Source organism: Alligator mississippiensis, chromosome 3 (assembly GCF_030867095.1).
Source record: "Alligator mississippiensis isolate rAllMis1 chromosome 3, rAllMis1, whole genome shotgun sequence".
In the NCBI taxonomy this organism is placed as follows: Eukaryota; Metazoa; Chordata; order Crocodylia; family Alligatoridae; genus Alligator; species Alligator mississippiensis.
The window spans coordinates 302,502,279-302,521,423 of NC_081826.1; the positions used below are offsets into that span (position 1 = coordinate 302,502,279).

At 56.3% G+C, this 19,145-nt stretch overlaps 1 protein-coding gene across 1 annotated transcript; it reads right to left on the reverse strand.

The window, feature by feature from the left end:
* Positions 1–326: 326 nt before the first annotated feature.
* Positions 327–14,872, reverse strand: LOC106737675 (killer cell lectin-like receptor subfamily F member 1). The gene is made up of 8 exons (XM_059725392.1): positions 14,720–14,872; positions 14,552–14,641; positions 4,826–4,915; positions 4,130–4,348; positions 3,643–3,791; positions 3,079–3,176; positions 2,122–2,286; positions 327–1,938 (listed from the first exon to the last, which is right to left on the reverse strand). The coding sequence occupies exons 1-7, from the start codon at positions 14,811–14,813 to the stop codon at positions 2,136–2,138; spliced, it is 891 nt and encodes a 296-aa protein (XP_059581375.1). The 5' UTR covers positions 14,814–14,872; the 3' UTR covers positions 327–1,938; positions 2,122–2,135.
* Between the last annotated feature and the right edge of the window lie 4,273 nt (positions 14,873–19,145).

A 19,145-nucleotide genomic window follows, 5' to 3' on the forward strand; every position in this document is an offset into this window, starting at 1 on the left:
TGAGAGAGTTGTGGCACATAGGTGAGGTTTCAGAGGACACAAGAAGGGCAACATGGGGCCCATCTACCAAAAAGCACAGCAGGGACCTGGGGGATTAAAGAGCAGTCACTGTAGTCAGGCAGAGGCCTGTGCAGCATGAGCTATGGGGGACCAAGAGCACTATTACTTCATCAAACACGTGCTAGCCAAAGCAAAACCAAATTGCAGGGGAAGTGTGAAGGCTTGGCTGTTTTCAGGGAACCTAAATCAAAGCTTCAGGAATGTGAAGCCGAGAGCTTGTATCCGATATACACCATGTTACAATTACATCCTAAAACATGAATAACTCAGGTGAGCAAATGCATTAATAGTTATTGTGCGATATGGGGTGTATTTTTGCTAACATGTGCAAATGATCCTAGACACAAAGGCAGCCTTGAGGATGGAAAGAGTGAAGCCACCTTGTCAGGCCACAGTTAGTAGATAACAGAGCAAGGGTCAAAAGGCAAGCCATAAAGGAGATGGGAAATCTGTCCTTCTGCTATCTCATAAATATACTTTACAATTGATGAACATTATCTTGATTACAGTAAGGATTACCAGATGATTAACAGACTGGGGTCAGACACCTACAAACAAAGAGCCTTACCTAAGTTGATCCCCTGACCCCTTTCCCAGGACCACTCCAATCTGGTTCCAGCCTGTTCAAAAGGTCCCAGTGAAACAAAGACTTTTAAATAAGCCAATGACAGATTAATAATTAACATGTCAACTCAACCATTCATAAATATTGGGCCTGGGGCAGCAAACTGAATGTTTCCTATACCTTAGCAAAAAACCCACCAAACAGTTCAGTGGGAGTCCCCAAAGAAGCAGAGACCTGGGTAGCACACCTGCTCTTTCCAACCCCAAGGCTGCATAAGCATTATCTTCATTAGTACCAGTAAATCTTTATGCTAATGCAGCTATCAAGTTAAGACTACAGCAGCCTCACTGATCAATCAGTCTCTCTCCTAACCACAAATCCAACAAAAAAGGTAACAATCACCCTCCACTCGATCCCCAGGAAGTTACCTGGGGTAGGGGTAGGGGGCAGACACTAAGGAAGACCATATGCAAACATGTGGAAGAGGAAAGGCTGGTCTCAACCAACAAATCATGTCCAACAAGCTTGATCTCCTGCTACAACAGAGTAACTGTGGGGGTGGATGAAGGTCCTGCTGTGGGTGTCGTGTGTGGGTGTCGTGTGTGTGCAATTCAGCAAGCCTTTGTACAAGCTCATGCACAACCTCCTCATAAACCAAGGGGAGAATTGTGGGCTGCATGAAACTCCTATACGGTAGGCAGACAACTGGCTCCATCACCTCCAGCAAAGGGATCGGTAGTTTTGACCGGGTCCATGTCAGGATAGCTGGTGGCTTCAAGTGCAGCCCCACAGGGGTCTGTCCTGAGCCTGGGGCTGCTCAGCGTGTCCATTCACGGTCTGCATGCCGGCACAGAAAGTTTCTGGAGCAAGTTATGGACGACATGATGTTGGGAAGGGCTGCGAACATGCTGGAGGACACAAGTGCAATGCAGACAGACCTCAAAAAGACTGGAAAGCCAGGCTGAAGCTGACGGGATGCAGGTCAGAGCGGACACATGCACATCACTGCTCTTGGGAGGAAGGATCATGGGCACAGGCACAGAGTGGGTGACACGGCTGGGGGCAGCGCTACAGAGAAGGACCTGGGCATCTCAGGAAGTGCCAGACTCAAGAGGAGTTTGCAGTGTGCTGCAGCTGAATGAAGAAGCCCATGTGGGTCTGGGCAGTGGGATGGACAGGATGAAGGTGCTGAAGGCAGGAGGTGGCTGGGTAAGGGCAGCTTGTCTGGGACAGGTCCAGGAGAGCGGGCAGTGCTGCGTGCTGGGAGCGTGGAGGGAAGCACGCCAGGTGCGGCCATGCTGGAGCAGTGGGAGCTGCAAGGCAAGGGCCAGGGTGAGCTGGGGCTGCTGAGAGGCAGAGCGCAGCCCCTCTCCCCCGGCCACGCTCCTGCGTGGGGGCGCAGGGCTCCCGCTGCCAGGGGAGGGGACAGGCACAGGAGTGCCTGGGTGCCAGGGTGTGGTGAGGGCACCAGCATGGGCAGACACTCTCGTACTCACAGAGCCTCCTGTCCTCATACCCTGCGGTCGGTCTCTGCAGCTTTCTGGGTGTAAGTGGCTGCCTTCTCACACACCCAACCGAGTTTTTCACTGGACCAGCCGGATTTCTCTATGTTGCCCCCTTTAATTGCTCCATAAGAACCATAACCTTGAAGTTTCTCACCTCTTCAAAGAAAGAGGCCAGGTAAGGACCCCAGACCATCCCAGCCCCTGCAAGTCCCCACCCATCGTGCTGCAGCCACAGCTCAGGCCCCATTCCAGCCAGTCTGACCCATGCAGCGCCCTGCCTGGGTCCGACCACACTCCCCCAGCCCATGGGGCCATTCAGCCATAGGCCACGGAACGGGGTGGGCCACCCAAGCCACGGCCCGGCCAACCTTTAGCACGTTCATTTATATAACCCACAAATGTGTGTTTGTCATTCAGGCTAAAACTGTAAACCTATTTTTTAACTGCATAGCTAGCTAAATAGCAAGCTATACTTCTGCTTTGTTTGTGCCTGACATGACATTTCTGACCGACGCATGTCATTATGTAAATTGCCTGTGCGTATGTCCCAGCTAATGTCACAAAAACTCATTCAGGACGTCAGGAAAAAACATAAAACATAAAGTAAGAAATCGGCGGTGGGAGCTGTGGGGGAGGGGCCAGGGGGGATCAGGGGTTGGTTGGTTTCTTTGGTGCCCCCAACCAAAAGGCGTTGCATGGCCCCTGCATTGAGCAGCCCCCGATCATAGCCAGGCTGCAGCGGGACTGCCAGAGCCAAGCCCAGTCCATACGGGCAGCTCCAGGCACAGGCACAACCTGGGATCCAGGCTCCTGGCAGCACCCCCTGCCCGCACTGCACGGGTCCTGTCCTCCCACCCAGCGCAGCCCCCGCCCTGACTCCACTCCCTGCACAACATGTGTCAGAGGAGCTGAGTGTTATCGCAGGCCAAGGACCCGGATGCAGCTCACCCTAGGTATGGAGTCCCGTCGATCCAAGTCCATCTATCAGTGTACCTGTTGTACTCGAGCCCGATCCAGTACATGGCATATATGCTGCCAGGGAATCTCTGGGAAGGGAGTGACCTGTCAGAAACAGCCCCAGGCCTGGCCCAGGGCTGGAGGACGGGGGCAGCTGAGGCCATACTCCCCATGGATGGGCAGCAGGAGGGGAACAGCAGGGCAGGGTCATTGGTTGCAGCAGCTCCCGCACCTGCCCTGGGTGACTGCACACATCAAGGACCCCCGCATCAGCTCCAGCTGTTCCTGGCCCCAGCCCCTTGCAGGACACAGTGCAGCCAATGGACAGAGGTGGTACAGATGGGCCACCCCAGCAGCCAGCGCTGCACCAGCTCCTCCATAATGCTTTAGCTGTGTCCAGACCCAGGGAAATGCCCCTGGGGTGGCTGCCCTGCCCTGCCCTGCCCTGCCCTGCCCTGCCCTGCCCCCAGCATCTCACTCCCAGGCAGGTTTTCAATCCCAGCCTCCACCAGGCACCACCTTCCCACTGTTCCCCCAGACCCCATGGCCCCATACCTGCGTGGTTGTGCAGTTCCAGTCCCGGGAGATGAGGAGCCGGGAGAATTGACCTGTACACGCCTCTCGGCTTTCTGTCCAGGTTTTCTTCTCATTGGAGAGGAGCAGACACTTCCCGCAGTACAGCACCCAGGGCTCCAAGCAGCAGTCTGTGCACACACAGCTGCTTGCACCCTCACCGCTGTCAGTGCCAGGGCCACAGGCTGCTGCCAGGGTGCCACGGAGCCCCAGGGACTGCCCGCAGCCCAGCCGTGGGTTGGATGTGGTGGGAGGCAGGCAGCACCCAGGCCACAGGGAAGCAGGGGAGGGGAGGACAGAAGGTCTGGGAGAGCCAGGCCAGGACCCCGAGGTTCCCTCTGGCAGCAATGCCCCCACCCGCTCCTCGCAGGGCCTGGGCTCAGCGCTGCCCAGGTGAGGAAGGGCCGTGCAGCCTGGACCTCCATCCCTGGAGGTGCCCCACTCCCCTCCTTGCCCCACCCTGGGGTACCTGTGACCTGGCAGATCTGTGCCAGGGCTCTCGAAGATGCATTCAGCTTGTGCTCAAGGTCCTGGGCATACTTCTTCACCTGCGCCAGCTCCGCCCTGGTCTCATGCAGCTCTGCCTGGCTGTGGTTCCCCTCCTGCCCTGCTTGGGCCTGCTTCTGTTGCTTCTGGATCCTCATCAATGCTGCATCTGCCTTCCCCAGCTGCTGCCCCTGCTGCCAGCCTGTGGGCAAAGGTGCTGTGGCCACGACATGGGCAGGGCCCCAGTGGTCACACCTCCACCCAGCCCCTGTGGACATGGATACCAGGCAGCCAGGGGGAGTCTCCCAAGGCAGCGCCAGGGCACGGGCAGAGGCTTGAGGGAGCCTGGCAGACACCTGCAGGCAGCCTGGCACCAGGGCCAGCCGGGCACCAGAGCACCAGCCAGGCCCACTCTGCGCTGCCCCCTCCCATGGGCACTGGCCCCAGCACTGGGTGTCCCTAGATGACACCCCCCCAGTGCAAATACCTACCAGGGCTATCTCCAGAGTCATTACAACTCCTCCTTGACTTGGGGACCTGCCCCTTCCCCCCAGCTGCCCTTTCCCCCTGCACACGTCATGCTCCCAGGCAAGGCCACCCTGTGTCCCCATGATGCTCCAATGCCTGCCCATCTCCCCCCACCCCGCACCCCTTGCCATCCCTGTGGGCCCCTACTCACAGAAAACCCCCAGGGCGATGGTGGTGGCCAGTAGGACAAGGCAGGCTGCCAGCAGGACCAGGGGCAGGGGCTGCGTGCTGCACCGGGGCTCTGCAACAGATAAGCTGCCTTGGGACCAGCCCTGGCACCTGCAGCTCCCACGTCCCACCATGCCTGTGGCTTTGATCAGTGTTTCTCAACTAGTGGCTCACAACATAAATTAGGCTGCAAGATTATATGAAAGGGTTATGAACAATCACTGAAAAAGGTGTAAAATCATGGATATTCTCCTTTAAAGGAGAAAAACACAGGATACAGAGGGCTTCCACTTGCAGGCTGGGGCTGCTTGGGGCAGGGGGATTGGGAGGAGGGTGATCAGGATGGGTGTCCCACATACACCCGTGTTTGCACATATGCATGTTGCAGCCAGGCAGTGTGAGAGCAGCTCCCGCAGCTCCCCACAGGTAAGTCTGTGGGGCATAGGAGGGCATAGATGATGTGTAGTGGGGCACAGGTGATGCATCAGAGAGACACTTGCCCCCCCACCCCCCTCCCAGGTATCTGTGGTGACCCTGGGCATAGATTCATAGATTCATAGATGTTAGGGTCGGAAGGGACCTCAATAGATCATCGAGTCCGACCCCCTGCATAGGCAGGAAAGAGTGCTGGGTCTAGATGACCCCAGCTAGATACTCGTCTAACCTCCTCTTGAAGACCCCCAGGGTAGGGGAGAGCACCACCTCCCTTGGGAGCCCGTTCCAGACCTTGGCCACTCGAACTGTGAAGTTCTTCCTAATGTCCAGTCGAAATCTGCTCTCTGCTAGCTTGTGGCCATTGTTTCTTGTAACCCCCGGGGGCGCCTTGTTGAATAAAACCTCACCAATTCCCTTCTGTGCCCCCGTGATGAACTTATAGGCAGCCACAAGGTCGCCTCTCAACCTTCTCTTGCGGAGGCTGAAGAGGTCCAGAGAGGTCCATAACTAAACCCACCCATCAATAAGTCTCCTACACCAGTCACAAAGGAGAACTGTATTGGTTACAAAGGGTAGGGTGAGAATAGGGTAAGAGGTAGAGCACTATTGAGGGCTTACCGCTGAGTAAAACAGTGTGGCTGAGGTAGCCATTTGATATGCAAATGCATCACTGGGAGCTGACTAACTCTCTAGAAACACGTACGAGTATCATCCAGGAGATGGTAGAGATCTGGCTCAGAAATTTCCAGAGAGAGAGAGCATTTCAGATGGATCACACTCTCTCCCTGTGTCCTGATGCTTGTGCCATGCTGGAAAAATGGCTTCTCCTCCTTCTTCTTGGACCAGGCCCTTATATTGCCTTTCTGACCTCAGCAGCCCAGTCCAAGAGAAGCCAGCAGTGTTGGCAAGTAGTCAAGCAATTTAAAAAGCATCACTGGTTACCTGGGCTGAGGAGCAGGGGCTTTTCCCTCCCCCACTCAGGTGGCCAGAGGGACCACACCCTCAGCACCAGGCTTTTGTCACGTAGGCAGGGAGGCAAATCCCCCCTTCCTTAGGAATTCAACCCCAGTGTCCCAAGCTGACCGGGACAGGTTTCTGGAGGGAGACACAGACGGTGGCATTTCTGCCATGCTTCCCCCCCACCCCCTTGAAAAGCTCGGGCACAGGGCTTCTCAGGGCTGTGTGCCCGGGTGTGTTGGGTCGGGGAGTTCACATGGGACACTTAAAGAAAAAGAATACCTGACACCTGACCCGAGTTATAGCAATAACCTACAAAACCCATAAAACACGTTGGGTATTCCCCACACTAGAGATCACCAGAGGTCTCTCCGGTAGTCCTGAGTCCAGGGGACCCCCTACCCAGAGTCCTTTCATGACAGGGCATCTGCTATCATGTTCTGGCTCCCCTTGAAGTGTTCAACGGTGAAGTTCAACTCTTGAAGCTGCCAGGCCCATCGCTGGAGCTTGGCGTTGGTATTCTGCATCGTTTGCAACCATTGAAGCGGGGCATGATCCAACAGGACAATGAACGGCTGCCCCCACAAGTAGGGCCATGGCTTGTTCAGTGCCCAGACAATGGCCAGGCACTCCTTCTCAACGGACGACAGGTTCTGCTCCCATGAGATCAACTTCCTGCTCAAGTAAACCACGGGGTATTTGTTTCCCTCATATTGCTGTAAAAGTACAGCTCCCAGGCCCATGTCAGAAGCATCTGTGGCCACGGAGAACGGTTTCTTGTGGACTGGTGCCTTCAGGATCGGTTGCTTGATCAGAGCAGCCTTTAGGGTATCAAATGCCTCTTGGCACTCCTGTTTCCAGGTCACGGGGTCAGGATTGCCCTTCTTGGTCAGCTCATGCAGCGGAGCTGCTGTTGCTCCAAATCCAGGGACATATCTCCAGTAGTAGCCTGCCAGGCCAAGGAAGGCTCTGACTTGCTTCTTGGTTCGCGGGGGTGGCCAGTCTCTAATAGCCTCAATCTTGTCCCACAAGGGAGCTATATGGCCTCTGCCCATGTGATGTCACAGATAAACCACCTCAGGTAGTGCCAGCTGGCACTTCTTGGCCTTCATGGTAAGCCCAGCTTGCTGTATCTTACCTAACACAGTGGCCAGATGAGTCAGGTGCGATTCAAAGTCCTAACTATAGATGGCGATGTCATCGATGTACGCCATGGTGAACTGTTCACAACTGTTCAGCAAATTGTTAATCAGTCTTTGGAAAGACGCAGGGGAGTTGCGCATCCCAAAAGGCAAGACAGTAAACTCATAAAGTCCCACAGGTGTGGCAAAGGCAGATTTGGCCACGGCATCCGGGTCCAGGGCCATCTGCCAGAACCCAGTGGACTCCTGGGGCACCTCCCGGTAGGCAAAGAGCAAATGCAGCAACTTCTCTTCCCCATCATTGGGATTAGAGTCCACATAGGCCTTTAGCATCCCTTTCAAGGTCCCTTTGAACCTTTCCACCAGCCCATTTGTTTGAGGATGGTAGGCTGTGGTCTTAAGGTGTTTCACCCCACAGCAGTCCCACAGGCACTTCATCACCTCGGCCCGGAAGTTCCTACTCCTGTCAGCCAAGATCTCGGAGGGGAAACCCAGCTGGCAGAAGATCTTAGTCAGGACATCCGCAACTACGGGTGCTTCGGGGGAGGTTAAGGCAACTGCCACCGGGTACCGTATTGTGAAGTTCATCAGAGTCAGGATATATTTCTTCCCTCTGCGGGTCCGATGTCTCAGCGGGCCCACTCCATAGAAAAGTTGTTCGATGATCAGGAGGGGCTGTAGGGGAACTCTTTGTTTGTCCCCACTCTTGCCCGTCCGCTGACACGTCTCACAGGATTTGCAGTAGTCTGTCATGCTCTGGGCAATCTTGGGCCAATAGAAGTTCACCTGCAGTCGCTGGCAAGTCCATTCCCTGCTCATGTGACCAGCACAAGGTAAATCATGAGCCAAGGAAAGCAATTGTTGCCTGAACTTTCGGGGCATTACGAGCTGGCGACAGGGCTCCCAGGTTTCGGCCTGGTTCTTCGGTACCCACAACCGATAAAGGAGCCCCTTGTCCCAGATCACCTGTTCCCTCTTTTCTGGGGTGAACTCCGTCTCTGACTCCTGAGCCGTCTGCCGGAGTCCCTCCAAGCTGGGGTCTGCTAGACCCTCCTGCTTGAACTCTGCTTGTCCCGCTAGGCATTCGATAGGGAGTTGGGGTGCTCCTGCAAGGAGTGCACCCCCACCCTCAGGGATTTCCTCGGACTCCTCCTTGGGAGTCTCAGTTTCCTCTGCCACTGACTGACCAGACTCCTCCCTGGGTCACTTAACCCAAACTCGAGGTCGCCGGTTTCCTCAACGGCCAGGGGCTGATTGCAGTCAAAGGGAGTCAGAGTTTCTCCTTCTTCCCCCTCTGCCTCTGTAGCCAATTGGGTGACCAGGCCCTGGGAAGTTTCCACTCCTCCCGCCTTAGCCTTTCTGCTCTGTTGACAGGTCACTACATTAACCCGGTAGGGCTCTAGCTCTGGGAGGTGGCCCTCCTCCCTGTGCAGGTATTCTAGCTCCATAATATCACGTCCCACCAGGATGGGGACAGAAGCCCCTTCCAGCACACCCAGTTCTGTGCACATCCCGCAGCCTCTCCACTCGACGGGGGGGCGTGTTACTGGTACCTCAAATGGTGGGGACCCCACCCCTTGAATGGTAAGGGTCCTCCCCGGGATTGTATCTGCAGGTGACACAAGGTTGGCATTGATTAACGACACACTGGACCCCGTGTCCAGTTCCCCAACAAGGGTTCTCCCATTTACCGTTATCTCAGTCCGGTGGAAGGCCGTCACCTCTGGGTTTGTAATCCTGTAGCAACAGGCATGCCCCTCAGAGTGGCTCAGGTCTCCCCCTCACTGCTCACAGCTGTTTCATGTCTGACAGGCTTGGGTTTGGTGCCTAGCTTTGGGCAGTTGGACTTGATGTGGCCCGGCTCCCCACAGTTATAGCACCCCCTCTTTTCCAAATTGGGTGGTTTGTCCGAATCTGGGGCTGCCTTGTCCTCAACAGCAGGTGGCCCTCTTTCCCCTTTTGGACCAGGACCTCCTTCCCCCCCTCTTTGGACCCCTTTCTGTTCCTTCCCAAAGTAGGAGGGATTCTGGTTCAGCCCCTGTGCCTGTCGGTGTAGCAACAGCTGGTCTGTGATTTTAGCAGCCTCCCAGAGGGTTTCAGGTCCTCTGTCCTGGACCAGGGTTTTAATCTCCCTCGGGCACTTAACATAGAGCTGTCCCAGCAATTATCAAGGCTCACATTTGTGAGAGCCTGGCAGGACATATTATGCTGAGGGGAAACCAGCACGGGTTCGTGGCAGGCAGATCGTGCCTGACCAATCTAGTTTCTTTTTATGACCAGGTTACGAAATGCCTGGACACAGGAGGAGGGGTGGATGTCGTATACTTAGACTTCAGGAAGGCCTTCGATACGGTATCCCACCCCAGACTGGTGAACAAGTTAAGAGGCTGTGACGTGGATGACTACACAGTCCGGTGGGTGGCGAATTGGCTGGAGGGTCGCACCCAAAGAGTCGTGGTGGATGGGTCGGTCTTGACCTGGAAGGGTGTGGGCAGTGGGGTCCCGCAGGGCTCGGTCCTTGGACCGATACTCTTTAATGTCTTCATCAGTGACTTGGACGAGGGAGTGAAATGTACTCTGTCCAAGTTTGCAGATGACACAAAGCTATGGGGAGAAGTGGACACGCCGGAGGGCAGGGAACAGCTGCAGGCAGACCTGGACAGGTTGGACAAGTGGGCAGAAAACAACAGGATGCAGTTCAACAAGGAGAAATGCAAAGTGCTGCACCTAGGGAGGAAAAATGTCCAGCACACCTACAGCCTAGGGAATGACCTGCTGGGGGGCACAGAGGTGGAAAGGGATCTTGGAGTCCTAGTGGACTCCAAGATGAACATGAGTCGGCAGTGTGACGAAGCCATCAGAAAAGCCAATGGCACTTTATCGTGCATCAGCAGATGCATGATGAATAGGTCCAGGGAGGTGATACTTCCCCTCTATCGGGCGCTAGTCAGACCGCAGTTGGAGTACTGCATGCAATTCTGGGCGCCGCACTTCAAGAGGGATGCGGATAACCTGGAGAGGGTCCAGAGAAGGGCCACTCGTATGGTCAAGGGCCTGCAGACCAATCCCTACGAGGAGAGACTAGAGAAACTGGACCTTTTCAGTCTCCGCAAGAGAAGGTTGAGAGGCGACCTTGTGGCTGCCTATAAGTTCATCACGGGGGCACAGAAGGGAATTGGTGAGGATTTATTCACCAAGGCGCCCCCAGGGGTTACAAGAAATAATGGGCACAAGCTAGCAGAGGGCAGATTTAGACTGGACATTAGGAAGAACTTCTTCACAGTTTGAGTGGCCAAGGTCTGGAACGGGCTCCCGAGGGAGGTGGTGCTCTCCCCTACCCCGGGGGTCTTCAAGAGGAGGTTAGATGAGTATCTAGCTGGGGTCATCTAGACCCAGCACTCTTTCCTGCCTATGCAGGGGGTCGGACTCGATGATCTATTGAGGTCCCTTCTGACCCTAATATCTATGAATCTATGAAAAGCACAATCAACATGTCCATCTTCTCCACCGTATCTGCTGAAGCCCCCTTCCTCCACTTTTGGAGCGAGTCTCATATCAGGGACGCAAATTCGTGCATGGACTTTCCTGTCTGGGGAACAGTAGTACAGAACCTGTTGTGGAAGACCTCTGGGCCCAGGTGAAACCCCAACTGCACCGCCTCCTTGAAGGTCTGGTAGTCACCTGCTTGCTCCATAGGCAGGTTATTCAGGACCAGGGCCATGTTGCCTTCTACCAGAGCATCCATGTGCATCATGAACTCTTCCTCTGGCACCTTCCACTGTTGGGCTTGTTTTTCAAAGATGCTGAGGAATACGTCAGGATTGTCTGTGACTCGGTAGTGAGAGAAGGCTGAGGTGTTTGGTTTGGGGTGTCCCCCAGGCACTTGCAGAGGGCTCACATCTCCCCCGTTGGGCCGCAGACAGAGTACCTCTAGTTCGTGCTTGCACTTGGCCTCTGCCTCCTGGCGCTCCACCTCCCGCTGTGCTGTCTTCTCTCTCTCCAGGCACTCGGCCTCTACCTCCATCCTTTTCAACTCTAGATGTACCTTCTCGCACTCACGCTGGGCCTCCAGATCCATCTTTTGCAAATCTAGCTGCAGCTAGAGTCTCCGCAACTCCCCCTCAGAGGGTGGCCTGCCGGACCCCTCAGCAGTTGCTGGTTGGAGGTTTGGAGGAGATGATGAGGCCTGATCATCATCACACAGGAGCATAATCAGGTCTTATTTCTTATGCTCCTTCCTTGTGTGAAGGCCTCTATCTTTTACCAGTTCTCTTAGTTCGGGCAAGGTCATTTGGACATACTTGTCAGGCATCCTGGCTATCTACACTGTCCAGTCGACCTGATACCAAATTGATAATTGTTTGCTCAAGGGTTTCCCATAACTCTATTCCTTTCCCCAAATTATGCCTCTAATACAGCAGGGTATTCAAATCCCACCCCTACCACCACGTGTGGCAGGCCAGTAGGGGGCGCTCCTGCATCGAGCCTCTCACCACTTCCGTCCACCTGCTGAACTCCACGTGTCTCCCCAGGGGCGCCTAAGCCCTGGCAGACCCCCTGTCAAGCCCCACTGCAGAGTCTGGGGGTACCGTGCTGCCACCACCCTGAGAAGGAACCTTCTAGGTCCTGTGTTCTCGGGGAAACACAGGCCTAATAGTCCTACGGGTACTCGACCCAATACAAGCACTTGGGGCTCCTCACCAAGTCAGGAGCCAAAAAAGGACAGTCTCTCTTAGTCCTCAGACCCAAAGGGCCTCCTAGGCATAACTAAACCCACCCCTCAATAAGTCTCCTACACCAGGTACAAAGGAGAACTGTATTGGTTACAGAGGGTAGGGTTAGACTAGGGTAAGAGGTAGAGCACTATCAAGGGATTACCATTAAGCAAAACAGTCTGGCTGAGGTAGTCGTTTGATATGCAAATGCATCACTGGGAGCTGACTAGCTCTCTAGAAACACTTACAAGTATCATCCAGAAGATGGTAGAGATCTGGCTCGGAAATTTCTAGAGAGAAAGCATTTCAGATGGATCAGACTCTCTCCCTGTGTCCTGATGCTTGTGCCATGCTGGTAAAATGGCTTTTCTCCCCCTTCTTCTTGGCCCAGGCCCTTTATATCGCCTTTCTGACCTCAGCAGCCCAGTCCAATAGAAGCCAGCAGTGTTGGCAGCTAACCAATCAATTTAAAAAGCATCACTGGTTACCTGGGCAGATGAATAGGGGCTTTTCCCTCCCCCCACTCAGGTGACCAGAGGGACCACACCTCAGCACCAGGCTTTTGTCATGTAGACAGGGAGGAAAATCCCCCCTCCCTCAGGAATTCAACCCCAGTGTCCCAAGCTGACCGGGACAGGTTTCTGGAGAGGGACACAGACCGTGGCATTTTTGCCACAGAGCCTGGCCAGATCGGACACAGGAAGGAGCTGCCTCCACAGCCCAGCAGGCAGGACCAGGGGCAGAGGAGGGCAGAGCTGGACAGCGAGACTGTGCAAGGAGTAATGGATGGAGGTCATAATGCCCTCACCTCCTCCCACCACCACTGCTTTCCTCAGCCTGGGGCTCTACCCTGGAGAGGGGCTGGGGGGCAGGAAGCAGAGGTGGCCCAAGCAGAGTGGTGGTGTCCTGGCCATGGTGTGGGTAGAGCCGTGACCCAGGGCACAAGCAGCTGGCAGCGGAAGGAGGTGATGGAAGTACAGCCCCCCAATCCGTTACTCCTCACACTGCTGGTGTCATGGCTGGCGTGGAGGTCCCAGCAGTGGTGGTGGCAGCAGCAACAAGTCTTGAAGCCCCTCTCCAGGTCCTGTCTGCTGGGTCGTGGAGGTGCTCCTGCTCATGCTGGTCCGGCCAGGCTGCAGCCCTGTGTCAGCTGTGCATGCACACCCCTGCCCCTGCCCCACCTCTTCCCCACACACTGCGGGGATGGGGCTTGGGCAGGGGTCAGCAGGCCAAGAGTGAGGGGCACCAGCAGGGCTGGGGAGGGGGCCTGTGAATTGGGACTGAAGGGCACAGGCAAGGCCAGGGGACTGTAAGGCAGGAGTGAGGGACACCAGCAATTTTCATTGTAGAAATGGCACCATGACGAATGTCACTTGGGAGTAATGGAGGTCTCCAGGCTGCCATGGCTGTTAATGATTTCTGTTGATGTTGATTTCTCTCTTTCAAATTAAGACACTCGAGCTGCTTTAACTTGAAGTGTGTAATAAGTATTTGGGGGCCAAAAATTATTACTACTTAAATTATTTACTAGGTTGGGACTGGACATTGATGTTCACAAATAGGTCCTGGGACAAAAAAACGTTCAGGAGCACTGGCCTGGACCACAGGCAGGGGCATCCAAGCTCGGCCAGATGTGGGGCACAGCCTGGCCATTGACTGAGTGAGCAACGGCCCTGCCCTCCCCGCACAGACAGGCCTGGCAGGGAATGGCCGAAGAGGTGGAGACAAGAGCATCCAGGAGGCGGTGCTGGGTCAGCCCAGGCCTGGGACACCTCCTGACACAGCACTGCCAGCGAGCAGCTCTGCAAGGGCAGGAAGTGACTGGGGAGTAACGAGATCCTTCCCTCACACCCACCCCAACCCTTCCTCCCCCAGTGCAGCCTGGGGCTGAGCCTGAGCACAGGGGCAAGACCCTGTAGCCAGGATCCTGCAGGACTGGTCCCAGCAGGAGCATTGGCACAGCCCTGTCCCCATCCCCAGCCTGGGCTGCAGGGAAGGTGGCAGCATTGGACATGGGGGGCTGCTTCTATATGAACGAGAACGTGAGTGTGTCTGAACAAGCAAGTGTGTACAGTGCCTCCGGTCCTGCCTGCACTCAGACCCACACAGCCCAGCACCTCTCTGCAGCCGGCACCCAGCACCTCTGAGGGTGGCAAAGGAAACCCTGATGCCTGCAGCAATGGGGGAGGGGGAAACATGCCCTCCTGGCCCATGTGGCCACCAGCAAAACCCCCGAGCCTGGGGCAGCCACACACCCTGCTCTGCCCTGCAGCCTGGGCACAGCAAGCAGAGCCACCCCTCAGCCCTGGGGCAGGACAGCCCCTCCATCCCCTGCCCCCTCCATCCTCTGATCTCAGCCTGTGCAGTCTTGTTTCACACCAGATCCAGCTGTGCACCCCGGGAGCTCTCTGCATCCCTGCTGGGGAGCCCTGGGCAGGACAGGGGATGCTTTGCACTCACCTCTGCACTGCTGGACCCCATGTCTGGCCACTCCCTGGCCCACTGGACTTGGCTGGAGCGTCTCATAGGTGCCGTCAGCCTCTCCCAGGTCTGAGGGTTGCAGACACAAGGGCTAGTCAGGGTGTGGGGCTGGACAGGGCCAGGTAGTGGAAGGATACTGGTTCCTACCTGGCCCCTGTGCCTGGGGTGTCACGCTCTGTCCTGGGGGGGGCTTGGGGAACTTCAGCTGGGCATATGTCACACTCTCATCCGTCCCGGCCATGGGGAAGCTGGAGCGGCTCCTGTGCTTCTGGGGCTGGTGCTGCACATCCTAGCAGCACGGAAGCAACAGCCAAAAGCAGAAGTGGCCTCGACCACAGGTGGGGGTGGCCAAGTAGGGCCGGATGTGGAGCCACAGCCATTCCTTTGGCTGCGGCACCCATGGCTCTGCCCTTCACAGCACAGACAGGCCTGGCGGGGTGGTTGGGTGTTGTGGGGAGCCAAGAGCACCCAGGAGGCCAGGCTATCTTAGCGCAGTCCTGGGAAGCTGCAGGCAGGGCTGGGGCTGCCCCAGGCATGGGGAGCAGGGGTAGGATGGACTATCTCTGAAACCTCTGGGAATCGCGCCCAGTTCAGGCTCAAGGCAGGGTGAAGCTACGGCCCCTCAGGCACCAAGACCTGAGCTCCAGGACACAGCTCTTCCCCCCACCCCTCTGGTGACTCCAGCCATGGGGAGCTCCAGCTGGCTCGGCTCTGATGGGCTTTGTTTTCTTGGGAAGCAAGATCCCAGCAGCAACAAGCCATGGAGCAGGCAGCCACCCTCAGCCCTCGGCTGAGCAGGGCCTGGGTCTCCTGGGCTGTTAGCTGGTGATGTTACTTGTTCTGAAGAGTGCAGGAGGCTGCCCTGGTCTTGTTGTAGTGGCCACCGTATTTGTGGTCAAGGCCTTAGGGGCCAATATCACGGCTCCGTTCCACCCCTGCACCACGCCCCAACCCTGGCACGTGGCCTTCTCAGTGATGTTCTGCCTATGGCGTATGCAGCCATCTCAGCCTCCCGACCCATTGGCCTCCCTCAGCCCCACTCTGAGCCCTCACACCCCTCAATCTCTCTGCAAAGACCCTTCCTGGGCTGCCAGACTCCTCAGTCTCTCCTCTGTCCCCACTCTGGGCCCTCAAACAATATCCCTCTGGGCTACCAAGTCGCTCATTCTCTCACCCAGCCACTCTCTGGGCCACCAGTATCTTTGGTGTCTCATCCTGATCCCTTCTGGTTCTCCGCTTTCCCATCCTATTCCCAGCCATTCACTGGGCTGCTTCTACTCTGAGCCCCTCACTGAGCTGCTGGACCCTTGCAGTCCCATTGCTCTATTCCTGACCCCTCTCTGGGCCACTGGACCCTCCTGGTCCCACTGCACGACTCCTGGCCCCTCACTGGGACACTGGAACTTCTGGTCCCACACTTTGCTGGTCTTGCTGAAACTCTGGACCCACTTTGCCCTGGTCTTCTTGGCCCCTCTCTAGGTCTCTGGACCCCTCTGGTCCTGGTCTACCCTAGGTTGCCTGAGCTCTTAAAGCAGCAGGCACACAAAGTGCTTTGTGAGAATCCAGTCTCTGCTGTCTTCAACACTGAGCTGATACTGTGACTGATATAAGTCCAGCCCACAGGAAAGGCACTTTGGCCCCAAAAGATCATCTGACCTCTCCCAACAAAAAGAGATTGCCCCACCAAGCCCCTTCCCCGACAGCATCTGTTGGGTCTGCATGAACTCAGCTCATCAGGGCCTCAGGAACTGCACCTCAGGGCACCAAAGTGCTGGAAGGAGGGGGCTTTGGGGCCCTTAGCAATGACACTGACTGAGTCATGGGACACAGGGGAGGTTCCAGAGGAAAGAAGGTGGGCAACATTGCCCCTCTCTGGAAAGCACACAGGCCACCTGGGGAATTATAGACCCATTGATCTCATCTCAATCCCCAAGAAGTTAGCCGAGCACACGCTAAGGCAGGCCTTTTGCAAGCATGTGTAAGAGCAAAGGCTGGGAACACCCTGGGAAGGGTAGAGGATGCCCTTGTACTCACCTCTGCACTGCTGGGCCCCATGGCCAGCTGGCCCCTGGCCCACTAGGCCCACCTGGAGGGTCTTGTAGTTGTCAACAACCTTGTGCTGGGCTGGGGGGTGCAGACACTGGTCAGGGTGTGGGGCTACGGCAGGTCTGGGTGGGGGAGAGGTGCTGGCTCCTACCTGCCCCCCGCACCCAAAGGGTCACACTCTGTCCTGGGGTGGTGGGGGGGAGGCCTTGAAGAACTGCAGGACCTCATACATCCTGCTTGCAGGGCACAGAGCAGCTCACGGTACAGGCGGCTCTGCAGTGTTGGGAGGCTGGAGCGAGCAAAAGAAATGCTGCAGCATTACCTAGAACCAGAAGTGGCCTCAACCGCAGACAAAGGTGGTGAAGCTGGGACGGATGCAGAACCACAGCCCTGCTGTTGGCTGCAACTGCCATAGCCCTGCCCTCCCCAGCACAGACGGTCTGGTAGGGGCTAGCCAGATGCGTGGGGGGCCAAGAGCATCCGGGAGGCTGTGCTGGGTCAGCTCAAGTCTGGGAAGATGCATGTAGGGCTGGGGCTGCCCTACGCATGGGGAAGCAAAAGATGGAGAGACCAGCTTTTTGTCCCCTCCGAGTTACCCCCACTTCAGGACTGGGGCAGCCCACGGCCCCTTGAGCTCCAGGGCACAGCTCTTCCCCCTGCCCCTCTGCTGACTCGAGTCCCTGAGAGCTGCAGTGGTCTCAGTTCTGGTGGGCTTTGTCCTCTCAGGAGTGCAATCCCAGCAGCAACAACCTGTGGGGCAGGCAGCTCCCCACCCCTTGGTTGAGTAGGGCCTGGGTCAGCAGGGCACAGGCTGCAATGCTGGGCTCTCCTGGGACCTGGGGCTCATCACTGAAGGGGAGGGGAGTGTAAAAGGCCCTCTCAAAGGCAGGACCTGACCCCATTACTGCTCACAGGTGCCAGGGCACAGGGCAACCTCCCCCAGACAGACCCCACCACCATCCTCCTGTCCCCAGGGCACAGCTCTGTGCGCACAGTCACTAAAGACCATCACAGTTTCTGCAGCAGGGCTGGAGCACCGCTGTGACTGCAATGGTCCCGGAAATGTATATTTCCTGGCACAGGAAGGTCATGAGATCTCCCACGACCTGCGGTTTATCTGCTCTCAGCCTTATTGGGTGCAGAGCTGAGGCCACAGCTCCTCTCCCCTCTCTTCGGATAAACAGGTTGCCCAGCCCCAGCGCCCACCCCAAGCCCGTTCCTCACCAACTGGATGGGTCTGAATGCATCCAGCTCGGCAGAGCCTCAGGAGCTTCCCCCACAAGACTGAAGGAACTGGCCCCTGGGAACAATGTTGACCAGGGTGTGGGACATGGGCGAGGTGCAGAGGCTGGGAGAAGAGCCAGAGCACTGTCCCTTACTGGAAGGGACAAACAGGAGGCCCATAGCCTGGTTCTCCTCACCTGCATAGCCGGGAAGTCACCAGAGCAGTTGCTCAGGAAGGGCCTGTGTAAGCCTGTGGTGGAAGAAAGGCTGAGCCCTGCTGGGGACTGGCCAGGGATGTGTGGGGCCAAGAGTATCCAGGAGGCCGTGCTGGGTCAGCCCAGGGCCAGGAATGTGCAGGCAGGGTTGGGGCTGCCCCAGGCACTGTGGGGCAGGGGATGGAGGTTTGACCCTTCTGTCAGGCACTGCACGGCAGCAACAAGGCCCAGGTTCAAATTTCCAGAGCCTTATAGGTTTCACTGTGGCTCGAGCCCCCACCCATAAATCTGGGGTCACTGGATCTGGCTGGGGGGGTCCCACATAAACAAACTCCTTCTCTGCAAGCAGTGTGAACACAGAGGACAGATTTATTACAGAAAACAAAGGACAACACCAAATGCAATTTAAAACATCCCCAGCTACAAAGTGTAGTCTATAGGTTGCACCCTCTGGGGGAGGCTTCCCCCCTGCCCAGGCAGTCCCATACTTGGGGTATCTTCCAAAGGGTAGTTCTGGGGGCCTGTACCCCTATAACTGCCCTCTAGCAATGGGCTGGGGGGGGGGGGAGAAAGGCACATAGCAGAGGCTCCTGTGACCTGCTAATTGAGTTCACTGTGCTGCAGGCAGCTTCTTGACAGCATGGGTCCTTCTGGGGTTCAAGCTACCCCTCATTGCTCCCTGTAAAGCTGTAGGGCATCAATCTCCACTTCTACACAGTGGCTTTTGAGGGGTTAACCATGGCTCCCACCAGCATAGCACACGCCAAAATCCCTGGTCCCCATCCCAGGTCTGTTAGAGCATAAAACTGCAAAGGAGGTGAAAGATGGGTCAGCAAACAGAAAAAGAGCCTGACCTGCAACTAATGCCAACAGCGCTGCTTGGGTGCCACAAAGAGCTACAACAACAACAACCTGTGCTAGGTCCAAAACATGCCAGGCCCCGAGCCAAGCCCAAACGTGCAGTGAGCGTACAGCGGGGCTCAGCCACACAGCTGTGCTGAGACACAACAGCTGTAAAACAATAAAAGAGGGCCCAGCCTGTCCTGCAAAAAGCCCTGAGCACACAAAAAAACAGTGCAAGGACTGTT